Source organism: Psammomys obesus, unplaced genomic scaffold (assembly GCF_907164565.1).
Source record: "Psammomys obesus unplaced genomic scaffold, mPsaObe1.curated_primary_1811, whole genome shotgun sequence".
In the NCBI taxonomy this organism is placed as follows: Eukaryota; Metazoa; Chordata; class Mammalia; order Rodentia; family Muridae; genus Psammomys; species Psammomys obesus.
In genome coordinates this window covers 4,789,772-4,806,976 of record NW_026585987.1, presented here as the reverse complement: position 1 = coordinate 4,806,976, position 17,205 = coordinate 4,789,772, and the positions used below count along the sequence as shown (strand labels likewise).

Below are 17,205 nucleotides of genomic sequence, written 5' to 3'. Positions count from 1 at the left end.
GGTTCTCTCTATTTATACTTGGACTCCTTTCTCGTCCTGATCTCAACTTAAATGTTCCTCTCTCAGCAGTGCTCTTTACTGAGCACCCTGCTATGGGCAGACAGCAGTGGGGGAGAACTTCCCCTCTCAGTGGACTAGGGGAAGGGGATGAGATGAGGGGAAGAGAGGGAGGGTGGGCCTGGGAGTGTTGAGGCCTTCAATTGGGATATATAATGAATAAATTGTGAATAAATATAAAAGTGAAAAATAAATAAAACAAAAATTTAAGACACAAAAAGATACATTCCCCCTATATTATTATTTATTCATGCAGTTGCTTTTTGTACTTTATAGTGCATATGCCAGCCTGTAATTAATGATTGGTTTTTCTCACTTGTTTTTAGTATTTTTTATGTGTGTGATGTACATGTATAAGTATATGCATGCATGTCTAGACCAGATGTCAACATCAGGGACCTTTTCTGCCACCCCCTACTTTATTTTTGACACAATGTTTCTCAATAAACCTGATTCTCACTGATTCAGCTATACTGCCTGGCCAGCGTACCCCAGAGATCCTGTCTCCCTACTCTCAGTGCTGGGATTACAGGTGTACACTGCTAATCCTGACTTTTTACATGATTTCTGAGGATCTGAACTCAGGTCCTCGTGTTTTCACAGCAAGCACTTTGCCAGTTGAGCCATTTCCTGGACCCTCTGTCTTTTCTTTTTTTTTTTTTTTCTCTTTTTATTATTAGTTACATTTTATTAACTCTGTATCCTGCTCCCTCATTCCCTCCCAATTCCACCCTCCCTCCCTCATCTCCCCCCTGCTCCTTTCAAAGGCCACTGATTGGGGGGGGGGGACCTCCTCCCCTTTCATCTGACTCTGTTTATCAGGTATCTTCAGGACTGGCTGCAAAGTTCTCCTCTGGGGCCTAACAGGACTGCTCCTCCCTTGGAGGGTGGGGAGGTCAAAGAGCCTGCTATTGAGTTACTCTCAGAAATAGTCCTTGTTCCCCTTACTATGGGAAACCAATTGGTTACTGAGTTACCACGGGCTCCATCCGAGCAGAGGTTCTAGGTTATATCCATACACGGTCCTTGGTGGAGTGTCAGTCTCAGAAAAGAGCCCTGTGCCCAGATATATTTGGTCCTTGTGGAGCTCCTATCTTTTCCATGTCATACTAACTCCCCTTCTTTCATATGATTCCCTGTACTCTGCTGAGGGTTTGGTTATGAGTCTTAGGGTCAAGACTCTGAGGGTTTGGTTATGAGTCTTAGGGTCAATCCTTCAGAGGATTGTGTCATCAAGCAGGATGACTAGCCCACAATGAATACTTAATAAACTAGTTATCTGGGAATAGAAAATGGAGGAATAGTGTTCTTTCAGTGTGGTTTGTGGGTCCCTTTTATGACCTGGACTTCCTTAACAGGCTTCTCCACTCAGAGGAACTGCATTCAGTATCAACTGAACTCACAGGGCATCGTGCTTTCTTTACAAGGCTATAGAAACAGGCTGTTTGGGATCTCAATGGTTTCTCTCCTCCCCCAGAAACCATCAAGTATACTTCTGAGATCAGATCCAAATTCCTCATGTGTACAGACTTTTCAGGATGTAGTCATACCTGTTAGAGAATATTTTAACTCAGTTTATAAATGAGGCATTATCTTCACAGAGTTCAAATGACTGTCAGTGTTGATGGCAAGGATTAGAATCCAAAACTTGATTTGTGTTAGTCTCTCATTCTACCTCTCCTTCTCCCCAAAATAATACTTGCTTTACATATTGTTTTTATGGTAGATTGATTGCAATATCTACTAAGTGCCTACACAGACCTCTTGCTAAATTACCCTACAATCCTCTCACTCGTTGGAGTATAGTTCTACGCTCATGGATAAGTTTGAGTTCAATGACCATACAGTTATTTTTTATGTACACACACACACACACACACACACACACACACACACACACAATTAAAACACATCATGGTACAGTTTGGGTGAAAATGGAAAACAAAGAGGAACAGATACATCCATCTGCACCATAAATGGATCAGATTAACACAAAGCAGTAGAGAACTCCCTGAATAACTTCAAGTGGTTCTCACTACATTGAGAAGCTAACAGAAAGGACGTGTATAAACAGTGGTCTCCAGTTAGCAAACTCACTTTTGTGCAGAGGTGTCAGCAGTTCTCAGACCTGTAGTGCTGAAGGGCTTAAAAGTAAGCAAATATATTGTAGATCGCAAAAATCAGGGTTTGGAATAGCATAGAACTGAAATAAAAAGGCAAGGGAAGTTTTAAGTACTAAACTGTGATGGGTTAGAATCAGAGGTACTAGTGCATATTTACATGTATATGTGAGTACACACACATATATGAACTATACAGATAAGTGCATAAAAATTTGAGATAGGGTTTGGGAACTGGATAGGCAGAAGACAGAGGCAGTGCAAAGGAGAGTGTAGGCTTTGAGGCAGCTAGGAGTTGACATTTATTTGGTATTTATTATTTTCTGGGACCTATGCTAGACACACCTTGATAACCTCACTCTACAAATAGAAAACTAAAGTCACATTTTAACGTCATCTTAAATGGCTATGTCCAGCTCACTTTGTGCTAGATGGTAACATCACTTTCATTATATGTATTTTACGTAGCGAATACCATATACACACATATTTAAAGTGCTGTGGTGTATGATGTTGTCCCTGGCTTTCTGTTAAGAGACTAAACAATTTTTTTTTACCCAGTAGCATGAGCATATCCAGCATACAGATATCAGTTCCTAATACTCTTCTTGTCAATTGTGGTGGCACACACCAGTCAGATATGTTCAAGAGACAGGTGAATCACAAGTTCTAATGCATGCTCTAGGAAAAGAATGCTCACAAGAAACGCTCTTTGTGTAAGAAATGTCTGATCCAGGGATGGCTCAGTAAATACAAAATGGACCTGGAACTGGGCAGTAAAAGTGTTGACAGTTTATAGGGTCACATTCAATGAGCCCCTAGCAACCAAAGCTCAGGCCACTTAAATATGTAAATAAAGAATAGCAATATGGAATTGTAACCTATAAAATAAAATAAATATAGAACTAAATACCCGTATTTACAAATGCATCATTTAAAGAATGATGGTGAAGAGACAGTTACTCTTTATAGTAGGATTCCTGTTCATAAATATAAATGGTAAAAAACATTATTTGGCAAAGCAGTCATTTTGAATGCAAGGACCACCATTTTGGCTGAGATTATTGTATAAAAAATGAGAAACATGAGATTTTAATAATTTAATCATTTCAGTGTCTCTTCATGAAGTGTTCATTACTTATAATTTCACTAGTAGCAACTTTACAGTAGAGAAATCTGCCAAACATTGCTTAATCAAGTGATAAGAGAGCGGAAATTAATAGTGAATGGACAGGATGGGCTGTTTCAAGCAGAACAAATAGCATATAGAAATAGTAAGAAAAATAAATAAATAAATAATAGACTTAAGAGACTGAGGAAGAAAGGGAATAGGGAGGACTGGGGTAGGCAGAAGGCAGGCTTAAAGGAGGCTTCGGGGAAGCAAGAGGTTGGCATTTATTTGGTATTTATTGTATGCAGGGTTTCTGTGTTAGACACATCATGCAAACCTCAGTTTACAAACAGAAAACTTACCTCATCTTTTAACATCATCCAAAACTGCTGATCCCAGGTCACTTGGTGCTAGGTGCGTGTTAATGCCATGGCCTTAAAGTTTCATGAGACAGTCCCTGCTAAACTCCAGGGTCAAAAATATGCAGAGTCCTTGTAAAAAGAATGAACTGGGACTTCATCTCACACAATATGTGAAAGCAATGGAAACAAGAAAATAAGGCAAGCAAAGCCATGGAAGAAAAAGTTTGCAGACCACTGTATCTAGAGAACTACAACTCCCTAGTAAAAATAAAAGCAATTAAAAAATTCCCAATTTAAGACACCAGGTAAGCTACTTTAATAGGCATTTATCTAAAGATATAAAAGTGATCAACAAATATACAAAAGAACTTACAACATCAGTAATCAGGGAAATGCAAGTCAAAGCCAAACTAAAATATCACTTCATGTGTAGAAATGGCTTTATTTTTGTCTGTTTTGGTTTTATTGAGTCAGTCTTTCTCTGTGTAGCTTTGGCTGTCCTGAATTCCCTTTGGAGACCAGGATGGCCTTGAATGCACTAGAAATGACTTTTATCAAAACAAAAATGTCTATTAACTGCTCTAAAGGAATGGAGAACAGAGACTTTACACAGATGTCAAATAGTGGCAATCACTGTGGAAGTTAAATGTAGTTTTTTAAAAATCTAAAAGTAGAATTAACTTTGATTCAGTGACTAACTTCTGTAGTCATGTGTTGTTACATTAATAATACTTCTGTGGGACAGTCAGGCAAGACTTCAGTTTTTTAGCCACCTAAGAGTGCTCAGAAAACCCACTGGAGCCAAGGCCAGCACCAGAATCTCTGAAAGGTTGCTGAGTTTCTTTAAGTTGTCATTTAAATAGGAATTCCGGAAAAGACAAGCTGGTAGGACGCTTTAGGGTTTGTGACTGAGAAGATGTCTTCGTCTTCATTTCAGATGGTTTAAGCTAGGCTGTGGGGAATTGTGCTGTAAGTCACCTGTGCTTTGTACCTTCCAGCTCAGTTCCCACAAGTTAATTTATTTACTTATTTATTTATTGCAATCTTTTCATTGTATATCCCAGTTGAAGTCCCCTCCCTCAACTCCTTCCATTCCCACTCTACCTCCTCCCCCCATCCTTTCCCATACTCCACTGAAAGGGTGAGCTCTCCTCCTCTGCCATCTGCCCATAGCTTGTTAAGTCTCATCAGGACTGCCTGGATCCTCTTCCTCTGTCACCTGGCAAGGTCTCATCGCCTGGGGGACATGATCAAAGAGCAGGCAACTGAGTTCATGTCAGAGGCAGCCCTTGCTCTCCTTACTTGGAGATCCACATGGTGACTGAGCTGCCCATGGGCCACATCTGAACAGGAAGTCTACATCCTCTCCATGCGTGGTCCTCAGTTGGTGCATCAGTCTTGTAGGACCACCTGGGCTCAGATTGTTTTGGTGGACTGTGTGGCCAGCTGTCAGTGCCCAGCGGCACTGATTACTGGTCTCTGTGACCTATGCTGGAGGTGGAGGTGCTGAGGGACTCATCATTACATCTACTAAAGGGAGTTGCACTCAGCCACAGCCCAAATTAGAGAAAAGGAAGATAGAGATTTTGGAAAGGAGTTGTAGCCTTGTCTCACTGGAATAAGCAGAAAAGGACATAGATTCTAAGAGCCAGATATTGGGAAATAGATCCTGGAAAAAAATTGCCTCATGGATGAAAGTCCAGCCAGTACATTTTTAGGCAAATTGTATTTGATTAACTTATGTTGTTTCAGATTGTCAGTATATTACACTTACACACACACACACACACACACACACACATACATATACAATTTACCAGGCCTGAGAAGCCATATTTTGCATGGTGGTGGTTCTATCATGATCCTGCTATTCTTGGTCCTCAGCCAGTCAAGCAAGAAATACGGACCCAAGGTCAGGACTCTCTAGTATCTGTTGCACTGCTGAGTCATTGGCCCTGGACTAGATATTAGCATGGTTAGGATATTTAGGGAGAGTTGAAATAGTTAGGTATGGTTTTTGCTAACAATGTATGAGCTTGGACATTTTTTAATGAAAATTTTATTAAACTAATTATAGACATAAAATTGTAGTAAATATAGTAAAGAAATATTATGAACCCTCCACTCAGTTTATCCAAGTGGTAACATCTTATAAAACAATAGTACAGTCTCGCAGTTAGGACACTGACCCTGACAAATTCCACTAGGGTCATCTGTATAACTAAGTCTCATAAGCTCATCAATGTGTAGTTTTGTGCATACGACAGTCCAGATACTGACAAGGCTCCTATTGAAAGCTGTACCAATCTTCTCATCACAGCTCCCTATTTCGATGTGCTAACTTCTGGAAACCACTAATTTTATTGTCTAACCTTTCACCATTAAAGAATATTGTATAAACAGACACATACATAGCATGTAATATTCTAGGTTTGGCTTACTTCTTTCATAATCATTTTCTAGAGGGTAGTTTCACCTTCTGTTACCGAGTCTTCTATGCACTACCATGTTTTAGAACCCATTACATGGTTGGATTTAGCTATCATAGTCATTAACTATATATTTTTACATTAATGTACATTTACATTTCTCTGGGGTAAGTGCTCAAGGGTCTACTGAACCATATGGTAACTTAATGTTTAGTTTCAAACTGTTTTCCATTTTGTACCTGCAGTATGTGAGAGACCTTAGTTTCCACATCCTCAACAGCATTTGATGTTGTATCTTTCCCTTTTGTTTGTAAACTTTCTGGTAGATGTGTAGCAATATCTCATTGTGTTTTTTTTTCTTAAATATGTTTTATTTGAAATAGAGCATATCAGTTTTCTCCTCTCACTTTTCCCATGTTTCTTTTCCCACTCTCAAGTTGATAGTCTCTTTTACTTTGATATTAATACACACACACACACACACACACACACACACACACACACTCCAGATAGCTAATGATGTCAAATTAGTTTTATGCATGACTTATTTTTGATGTGTTACATGTTCTTTCATATCTGGATTGAAAACATTTCATTCATTAAATCTGGTTGTTGAATATAGTTCCTGAGTGAGCAAAGGGTCTTTCAGGACACTTGAGAATGTGTCATTTCAGTGTTTGTGAAATTTAGGCATCCATCACAGCTGAACACTGACTAGTAGCATGGGGGCTTAGGGTGTCTTGAATGGTCATCTGGTCAGCATAGAATGGCTAGTTCTTTCTGAGTGATTTTCTCCTTTACAAAGCCATTTATGTAAGGACTGTCCAGACCATTGCTTCTTGTCTGCTCATTGACAGGGAAATACACTCTTTCATCCTGGCAATAACTCCTCCCCTGAGGGAGGTGGAAAGATAAGAAGGAAGTCTCAGGGCATGCCCAGTACTGACATGTATTGTGACACTATTTCTGGGGTGACATGAACAATCGGTTGTTCCCCACAATAGGAAATGGACAGAGAACAAAGTAAGGATGCCATCAAAGTCCTGCTTGGTGATCCAATTAATTTATTGGGGCTACTGACAGGAGCAGAAATTATTCGAAGGACACCGAATTACTGAAAGCCCACCCCAGGATGGATGACAGCTCATAAGATGCTGGAAACCTGGAGGTTACTGCACAACTTTCTGGCAGCTAGACCAGTTGGAGAGTATTTCTTCCAGGCAGCTGAGTTGTTTTGAGCCTCTTCCAGATAGCTCAGATGGTCCGAGAGTACCTGCAATCCTTACTGCTTACATAACCTTGGATCCAGAAAGGCCCAATAACCCTGGTGGGTTCATGAACATACTGAAGCTTTTGAGTCGCTTACTTCCCGAGTTTTAAGGAAATTTTCTACAGGATGTAAGGCTTCATCTTTCTTTAGAACACCATGAGTCTTAAGTTTCTTCCCTTCATGATAGAATGTTTTGACTCAGGGGAAATTGATGCTCAACAACATGGCACTTTTTCAACTTCTGGTCCTCGACTGATCTGGCCTTTGTGAGGGACACTTGGGTCTTATTAAAACCAGCCATCAGAACTATGCTGGGTCCAATGTCCTGTCACCTTCATTGTTGTCATTGTCTGAAGACAGCTGTTTAACTGGCTCAGTATACAAAGATTTATGAGTCTTGTGGCACTCAAATGTCCCCCTATCCTTTACAAAAAACAAGTAAAGAAACCCATGTAGTCTATTCATTACACTCATTGAAGATTTAAAGCTTCCTGGGTCTACACTGAGTCTTGAACTATACAAATCACTGAGACATGGTCTGGTTCTTGTAAAGTCTTTCCTTTTAGGGGGATGCTGAGTCCAAATCAATACACTGATCAAAGCTGAAGAACTTTAAGTGAAGTACAAAGCTTTGAGGTAAAGAAATTTACAGTGGCAAAGCCACTTCTATTTACCACATTTAGTAGTAAATAAAAGCTTGCCTTTGGTTCATAGCAAGAGCCATATATTACGGTTGGTTATAACATCATTTTGAACTTTGCTACATGGAAACAATCTTCAGAATTCCTTTTCCCTGAGGGTCAGGGAGGCTTTTATATCCTCAAAGAAAATTGAGCTATGAATGCAAAGAACATGAAGTCCCTGAGTGTTATGATTTATATTCCCTGTGTTTCTCTTGCCCTGACTTCCCTTGTCAGGCCTGTGGTATTCCAGAGGGCTTTTAAAAAAGGCTGTATTCAGTACCTCTAAACTACTAAGAAAACATGTCAGTAAATTATACTGTACTTTGTATCATTTCTGATATCACAAAAAATGTTTTGTAAAGTAAATGTACAATTTCATAGATATAGCAAAGTTAAATTTCATTGTGAAAATGACACAAAATATTGCCAACTAGATATTTTGAAGTATCTAACAATCACTCTATGGGAAACTTAAAAATTATAGGTAAAGAATTTTTTATAAAGTGCTTGAGGATGATGAGGGGGCTCAGCAGGTAAAAGCGCTTTTGGAAAAGATTGTCAACCTGTGTTTGATTCCCAGTCCACATAGTAGAAGGAGAGAACCAACTCGTACAGTTTGTCCTCTGACCTCCATATGAATGCCATGACATATACACACATATACAAAATACACCAATAAATGAACAATGTAAAAAAAACTCTTTTAACCCTAGAACTCATTGGCACAGGAGACAACTTCCTGAACAGAACACCATCAATACAGGCTCTGAGAACAACAATCAATAAATGGGACCTCATGAAACTTAAAAGCTTCTGTAAAGCAAAAGACACTGTTGTTAGAACAGAACGACAGCCTACAAATTGGGAAAGAATCTTCACCAACCCAATGTCTGACAGAGGGCTGATATCTGGAATATATAAAGAACTAAAGAAGTTAAAAGGCAATAATTCAAGTAATCCAATTAAAAAATCAGGTACAGAGCTAAACAGAATTCTCTGTAGAAGAATATAGAATGGAAGAGAAACACATAAGGAGATGTTCAACATTCCTAGCCATCAGAGAGATGCAAATCAAAACAACCCTGAGATTTCACCTTACACCGATCAGAATGGCTAAGATTAAAAACTCAAGAGATAACGCATGCTGGAGAGGCTGTGGAGAAAAGGGAACCCTCCTACATTGCTGGTGGGAATGTCAACTGGTACAACCACTATGGAAATCAATCTGGAGCTTTCTCAAACAATTAGGAATAGTGCTACCTCAAGATCCAGCTATACCACTCCTAGGCATATATCCAAAAGATGTTCAAGTACACAACAAGGACATTTGCTCAACCATGTTTGTAGCACCTTTATTCATAATAGAAACAACCCAGATGTCCATCAATGGAGGAATGGATACAGAAATTGTGGTACTTTTACACAATGGAATACAACTCAGCAATTAAAAACAAGGAAATCATAAATTTTGCAGGCAAATGGTGGGATCTAGAAAAAATCATCCTGAGTGAGGTATCCCAAAAGCAAAAAGAGACACATGGTATATCCTCACTTATATAGACCTATAAGATAGGATAAACATACTAAAATATGTACGCCTAAAGAAGATAAACAAGAAAGAGGTCCAGGGGTAAGATGATCAATCCTCATCTAGAAAGACAAAGGGGATGGACATTGGAAATAGGAGAAAACAAGTAACAGGACAGGTGCCTACCACAGAAGGCACCTGAAAGATTTTACCTAGCAGTGTATCAAAGCAGATGCTGAGACCCATAACCAAACCTTCGGCAGAGTGTAGGGAATCATATGAAGGAAGGAGGAATTAGTATATCCTAGAGAAGACAGGGAGCCCCACAAGGTCCAAATATATCTGAGCACAGGGGTCTTCTATGAGACTGTTTATCCAACCAAGGACCATGCATGGATCTAACCTACAACTCCTGCTCAGACATAGCCCACGGTAGCTCAGTATCCAAGTGGCTTCCCTAGTAAGGGGGACAGGAATTGTTTCTGACATGAAATCATGAGCTTCCCCCCCCCCCAAGGGAGGAACAGCCTTGCTTGGCCACAGATAAGGACATTGCAACCATCCTGAAGATACCCGATAGGCTACAGTCAGATGGAAGGAAAGGAGGACACCCCCTCTCAGTGGACTCGGAAGGGGGCAGGGAGGAGATAAGGAAAGGAGGGGAGGATTGGGAGGAAAAGAGGGAGAGGGCTACAGCTGGGATACAAGTGAATGTATAAAATTATTTAAAAATAAAAAATATTTAAAAACTCTGTTAATAGAGTTGTAGAGCAGTGAGGAAGTGGTGAGGAAGAGGAAGGGGGGAGAAAGGAAAGAACTAGAGGGAGAGGGATAGGTGAAGTCAAATGTAACCTGAAGATGAAGGCAACCTAGCCCCTGGGGCTACTCACAACATGGGAAATAGGCAGCAGAGCTGACACTTTAGCTGCTCCATGGTGAGTTTATTTTGTTGGTGTCCTGGAGATAAGAGCGGAGTTAACCTACCCCAAATTGCAATGTGCAGAGTTAAAAGAATCAGTTCATGAATACCCAAAGAAGCCACTGGGTCAAGAACCAGCTAAGTCTCAGCCCTCTTGAGCCACACGATCCTGAACAATGTTTGAAGGTCATCTGCCCACAAGCCAGCTCAGTAAGTAACAAATGCCCCTTTAATGGCAAACTTCTGGAGTCAACATCCTGGTCTTGCAGAGCCAAAACAAGTAGTACTCAGGAGAGTGTGTTCTGGCCCCAGGTTGGAGAGCTAGTTCAATGTAGAAGAGAGCTATATAATCTCAGTGTAAAAGCATGAGAGAAGGGCATCTATGGCTGTTGGGAGTTGGATGACACCTTTCTATACTCACTGTTTATCACCCTGCATCCCTATAGGCCTGGAACACTGGAGATTTCTGACTCCTAGGAGACTCTTGACCTTGATGAACTTTTTCACTGCTTTCTCTGTATAACAGGACATGAAATGTAATGTTTGCTGAAATGTTTATTTCAACACTTCCTTCAGGCATAGACGATGCAAAAAAAGATCACCAAGGCTGCTATGGCCAGGAGAGTGGTGGATAGCATCAAGGAGGGCTTGACAGAGGGAGCATAGTGTTAAAGCACTACATGACAAAATCTGCAAGGCCGCTAACAGACGGAGTATTCTCTGAGTTGAGCAAACACACGTTTCTCCTACCCATGTGTACTTGTCAGCCGTATTGTAGCACACACTTGCAGAGCAGCTTCTTGGCGGGAGGTGGGCTGTGGCCTTTTGTAGCAGAGTTAGGAGTGGTGCTAGGGTGTGCCTCCACTGTGCAGCCAGGAGTATTGATCTCTTCAAGCCGGCTTTGGGCACACTTCCAGGTGCCTCAGCTAGGATGCCCATTTTGATTCCACAAAAGTTTGCCTCACTCACCCTAGCTCAAAAGCATTTTTTAGCCTTGGGTAAGTTATATCCTTAAGAAAGGTCACCGTCGAAGTGTCTATAGCTGTCTAAAGATAAACACGTGAAGCAACATAAGCCTAAACATTGGCAGCCAGTAGATGTCCTAAAGAAATACCCCCGTGGCTCAGAGATGGATAGAGTGTATAAGCACCAGAAAAAGATAAAATGCCACCTTCTGGAGTTCAGAGGTTTGGATACCGTCCTTACTTCACTGAGAATATGTCGCAGAGGAAGAAGGAAATGATGGACGCTCTGAAACTTCATAAACTAGCAACTTTAAATAGAATACAAATAAAAGAGACATTTTAAGATCCATTCAGATAATCAGTCAATAATCAGGATGAGATGAGAAAACAGAACAATGACTACATTATTGTTTTCTAAATTGCCTGTCGCCTCCATTGCCAACTCTGATCATAAAAAGCAATTCAGCTGATTTGATATCTAGCTCCACATGTGTTCTCCCCTTTCGTACCCTCTTATAGAAATGTGCTGACGCATTTCTCACAATGAAGACCAGATGTTAAGGAGGCAGCTGGGGGCAGAAGAAAGAAAAAAAAAAAAGCTAGACAGTCAACCAAATGTCGGTAATAAATCCCACATGCTTAAACACCGACAGAACACTGTTGACACTCCGCCTTTAGCTCGGTAACTGAGGAATTGTTGCGTAACTCGGAAACCTCACACCTCACCCATAACGACATGAGAAGCTTCCTATGGCCCCAGTCCTCACCAGTGAGTGTCTACTGTTGAAAGTGATCACAAGAGTAGTTTAATCCTGCCCAAGTACATTTCACGTGAAGTATGGAGTTGTCAGCGTATGAAAGACAACCATGTTGGGAGTCTCCTGTCAGTAAAGAACTGTGTACACTGTTTGCAGAGTTCGCTTGACATAGAGATTTGTTTTGGTTTTAGAGCTATCAATGCTTGTGTTCCATGGTATGTCACTGGGGGAAATGCAGCTTTCCAGATATAACAGCCTGGGAAGGGAGAGTTATTAAATCACCGCTGATGTCTTCCATAGATGCCTGCTCTCTGTGAGTCAGCTGTATGGAAATGGAGAAAATGCCGTCTTTATGGCCTGGAAGGAAACACCTACTACCTGTTTCTTCAAGGAGTTCATGCTTTCTTCTTAGGGTATTCACTCCTCCTTGTGGACGTTACTACTGGGACTGAAATCTTACTAAGCAGGTCCACTGAGGAAGTCGAAGGAACTAGGAATGGGCCACCAGAGTTTGTGTGTGGCATGGCTCCCAGAGGAACGTGTGTCAAGCCTTATTCCCTAGAAGGATGAGGAGAGTGGGGAGGATGGGGCTGGTAAAGAAAAGATGGGAAGAGAAAAGAAAAGAGGACAAGGGCCTGGTTAGGGAACAGAAGTGGATCAATAGGAGTGAAGGGGACAAGAAAGTTTGAGGGTAAATGGAATCATCATAATTACATGCATGTATAGAAAGCTCCTAATTAAACTCAATATTGTGTGTAATTAGTTAATTCTAATAAAATACTAACGAAAAGAATCTCTCTGTCAGCCACTCCAATACTTGAGCTCAGTGAAAAGCACTGTGCATTCAAGAAGTTTTAGGGAGTGCTGTTTCAAGATGAAGAGGGAACTAGAAGAGGTTAAATGTAATCCTGTGGGTAGGATTCCTTTCCTTAACTAACCCTGCTAAAGCCTCTTCCAAAAAAAAAAAAAAAAAAAAAACAGGGAGTTTGTGTGACTGACTGCCTGGCCTATATGGCTTAAACAGATTTGAAAACAGCATTTTTTTTAATTTTATTTTTTTCTTATCAGTTACATTTTATTAACTCTGTATCCCAGCTATATCCCACTCCCTCATTCCCTCCCAATCCCACTCTCCCTCCCTCATCTTCACCGTGCCCCTTTCCAAGTCCACTGATGGGGGGGACCTCCTCCCCATTCATCCGATCCTGTTTTATCAGGTATCTTCAGGACTGGCTGCGAAGCCCTCCTCTGTGGCCTAACAGGACTGCTCCTCCCTTGGGGGGTGGGGAGGCCAAAGAGCCAGTCATTGAGTTCCTGTTAGAAATAGTCCTTGTTCCCCTCACTATGGGAAACCAATTGGTTACTGAGCTACCACAGGCTACATCCGAGCAGAGGTTCTAGGTTATATCCATACATGGTCCTTGGTTGAATGTCAGTCTCAGAAAAGACCCTGTGCCCAGATATATTTGGTCCTTGTGGAGCTCCTATCCTTTCCCCATTAGACTAACTCCCCTTCTTTCATATGATTCCCTGTACTCTGCTGAAGGTTTGGTCATGAGTCTTTGTATCTGCTTTGAAAACACTGCTAGTTAGAGTCTTTCAGATGCACTCAGTAGACTTCTGTCATACATTCAATGCACATCCCATCTGTCTTTCTAAATGAGGATTGATCATCTTACCCCATGTCCGCTCTCTTCTATCTTTTTTAGGTGTATAGATTTCATTATGTTTATCATATTTTATAGGTATATATAAGTGAGTATATACCGTGTTTGTCTTTCTCCTTCTGGGATATTTCACTCAGGATGATCTTTTCTAGATCCCACCATTTGCCTGCAAATTTCATGATTTCCTCCTTTTTGATTGCTGAGTAGTATTCCATTGTGTAAAAATACCACAATTTCTGTACCCATCCTCCGTTGATGGACATCTGGGTTGTTTCCAGGTTCTGGCTATTACAAATAAAGCTGCTATAAACATGGTTGAGCAAATATCCCTTTTGTGTACTTGAGCAAACTTTGGGTATATACCTAGCAGTGGTATAGCTGGGTCTTGAGGAAGCACTATTCCTAATTGTCTTAGAAAGCGCCAGATAGATTTCCAGAGTGGTTGTACCAGTTTACACTCCCACCAAAATGGAGGAGGGTTCCCCTTTCTCCACAACCTCTCCAGCATGTGTTGTCCCTTGAGTTTTTTATCTTGGCCATTCTGATGAGTGTAAGGTGATATCTCAGGGTCATTTTGATTTGCATTTCCCTGATGGCTAATGAGGTTGAGCATTTCTTTAAGTGTTTCTCTGCCATTCGATATTCCTCTGTCGAGAATTCTCTGTTTAGCTCTGTTCCCCATTTTTTAATTGGATTACTTGGTTTGCTGCTTTTCAGCTTCTTTAGTTCTTTGTATATGCTGGATATTAGCCCTCTGTCAGATAAAGGGTTAGTGAAGATTCTTTTCCAATCTGTAGGCAGTTGTTTTGTTTTTATGATGGTGTCCTTTGCTTTACAGAAGCTTTTCAATTTCATGAGGTCCCATTTATTGATTGTTGGTCTTAGAGCCTGTGCTGTTGGTGTTCTGTTCAGGAAGTTGTCTCCTTGAAAACAGCATTTTTAAACATTCCCATGAGCTTCAAAGAAGAGAGGACCGGCTGTCACAGGAAGAGGATGGGTATAAAGGATTAGAAATCACTGATCCTCTGGCGATTTCTTTGGTGCTGTCCCTGAGCTTGTGGTTCTGGATGAGACCTGATAGACTAGGATCAGATGGAAAGGGAGGAGGACCTCCCCTAACTGTGGACTTGGAGAGGGGCATGGGAGGAGACGATGGAGGGAGGGTGGGATTAGGAGGAAGGGGCTACAGCTGGGATACAAAGTGAATAAAGTGTAATTAATATAAAAATAAAAATTTAATTAAAAAAAAAAGAAAGCAGGAAAAGCAAGCCATGTTGCCAATCCAGTAAGCAGCACTGCTCCATGGCCCTGTATCAGCCCTTGCCACCAGATTCTTGCCCTGTTTGAATTCCTGTCCTGGCTTCCTTAAGAATGGACCATATCATGGAAGAGCAAGCTAGATAAACCCTTTCCTTCCACGTTGCTTTGGTCATGGTGTTTCATCACAGCGATCGAAACCCAAACTAAAACAACTCGGCTGCTACCTCTTGCTCAGCCAAGCCCACTTTGCTCACTTCCTCTTTCAAGTCATCTTTCCTCAATTGCCTAAGCAAGTCTGAGCCCATTGTAGCTTTTAAGACTTGACCATCCCTTTGTTTGAACATTCACTTTGCAGTGGGTGAAGCAGTAATTTTCTTCTATTTTGGTTTTCTGTAGATCTCTCTCTAGTTACAATGTGATTCCTGCATTATCCCGGCATTCAAGGTCTAACCCATATAGCTTCTTTCCAGTTTCACTTATTAATCTATAGCTTCATTTGGATTCAGTTTCCAAACCATGAGCTTAACATACCAAATACTTCTCACATGGAAGCCTATCAGTCACCTTGATGATGTCACTGTCACTCTTTGGCTCTTTTTCATTTTTTGAATCAGAGTGTTCCAAGTCTTCTGCATTTTCCTAGTTTACATCCTTTCCAGTTTTATGTGGTTTCCTGTCCACAGGAATATTGTAGCAAATATGAAAGTGCATTAAGGTGAGATAGAAAATCCTGGGTCATCTACTGACTGAATGGGCTTAGTAACTTTGGAGAATGTATGAACCAGATATTCTGTGCCTCAACTTCTCACTTGTAAAATGGAAAGAGAAATATATATATGTCAAACACTCATGACACTAAAATCAACATTTAAGCTCTGGTATACTCAACACCTTGTATATGGTAGAAACTAAATAATTTAGAGAAAAATAACAAGATAAAAAAAGCTCTAGAGAGAGAGAGAGAATGCACACATGAAACTCAAATTATCACACATGTTAAGAAAGTGTCTGACCACTAAGCTATAACCCTAGTCTTTTTAAAACTTTATTTTTAAACAGGTACTGTCTTTGATAGCTCAAGATAACCACGAATTTTCCATTCTTCTACGTTAACTTCTGGAGTAACTGGGATTATAGTTGTATCAACCACAACCAAATGTAATATTCTTTTTTAGCAAAAGACTTATTCTTTTGTGTCATGACATTTTTAAAGAAACACTTCTTAAATGTCCTTTTGAGATTCCAATTTGAGTAATTATGTTCAAGTTCCTTTAAATTGCTCTTATGTTTCACACACATACATATGAAAATTGCACTCAAATGTTACTAAACACAAATTAAACACACAGCCCTGCATTTTTACAAATATAAGTAAATGTTTTATATACATCATACATTAGCTTTATACAATTACCTTGCTATGTCTTCTGTTTAATGTTCAGACAGTCTTGGTAACTCTGAGAAACAAGAGCTACAGCGAGAGAAGTGGGAGAGGAAGAACTTGCGCAGCAGAAGCCTGTCCCGGCGCTCCATAAGCAAGGATAGATGGGTGGAGACACTCGTGGTGGCTGACACAAAGATGGTCGAGTACCATGGAAGTGAGAATGTGGAGTCTTACATCCTCACCATCATGAATATGGTACGACAGACTGCAAGAGGGGACAGCAACTGCCAAATATATCCCTAGAAATGCTCTTCCCCTCGTCAAAAAATAGGTTTCCCAAGCATGGTGGTACCCACCCGTAATATTGCAGGTCTCAAAATGCTAAAAGCAAACAAAGTTAAGAAGAGAGAGATTTTGTTGTTGTTCTCCAAAACACACACACACATTTATTACTGGCTTAAGTATATAGTAATGGAAATTCAGCACAAATAAATCTGTTCCTTAAAAATGTGCACTCCGGGAAATTTATAATTCACCATTTGCATATGTCTATTATTTGCCAAGTGAGTTGGTACTTTTAGAATGGCTTTGCTTCATTAGTTTCTGCTAGTCTTAGTCTATGAGAAAACTTTGCCTAAAAGGTTTTTCTTCTTCTTCTTCTTCTTCTTCTTCTTCTTCTTCTTCTTCTTCTT

General features: G+C 40.4%; 1 protein-coding gene across 2 annotated transcripts in view; it reads left to right on the top strand.

The window, feature by feature from the left end:
- Positions 1 to 17,205, top strand: part of Adamts12 (ADAM metallopeptidase with thrombospondin type 1 motif 12) — a 290,333-nt gene that overhangs the window by 119,035 nt on the left and 154,093 nt on the right. For both annotated transcript variants that reach the window (XM_055601146.1, XM_055601145.1), the window contains exon 4: positions 16,572 to 16,768. In XM_055601146.1, coding sequence (XP_055457121.1) covers positions 16,572 to 16,768 — 197 coding nt within the window. The remainder of the gene's footprint in view (positions 1 to 16,571; positions 16,769 to 17,205) is intronic.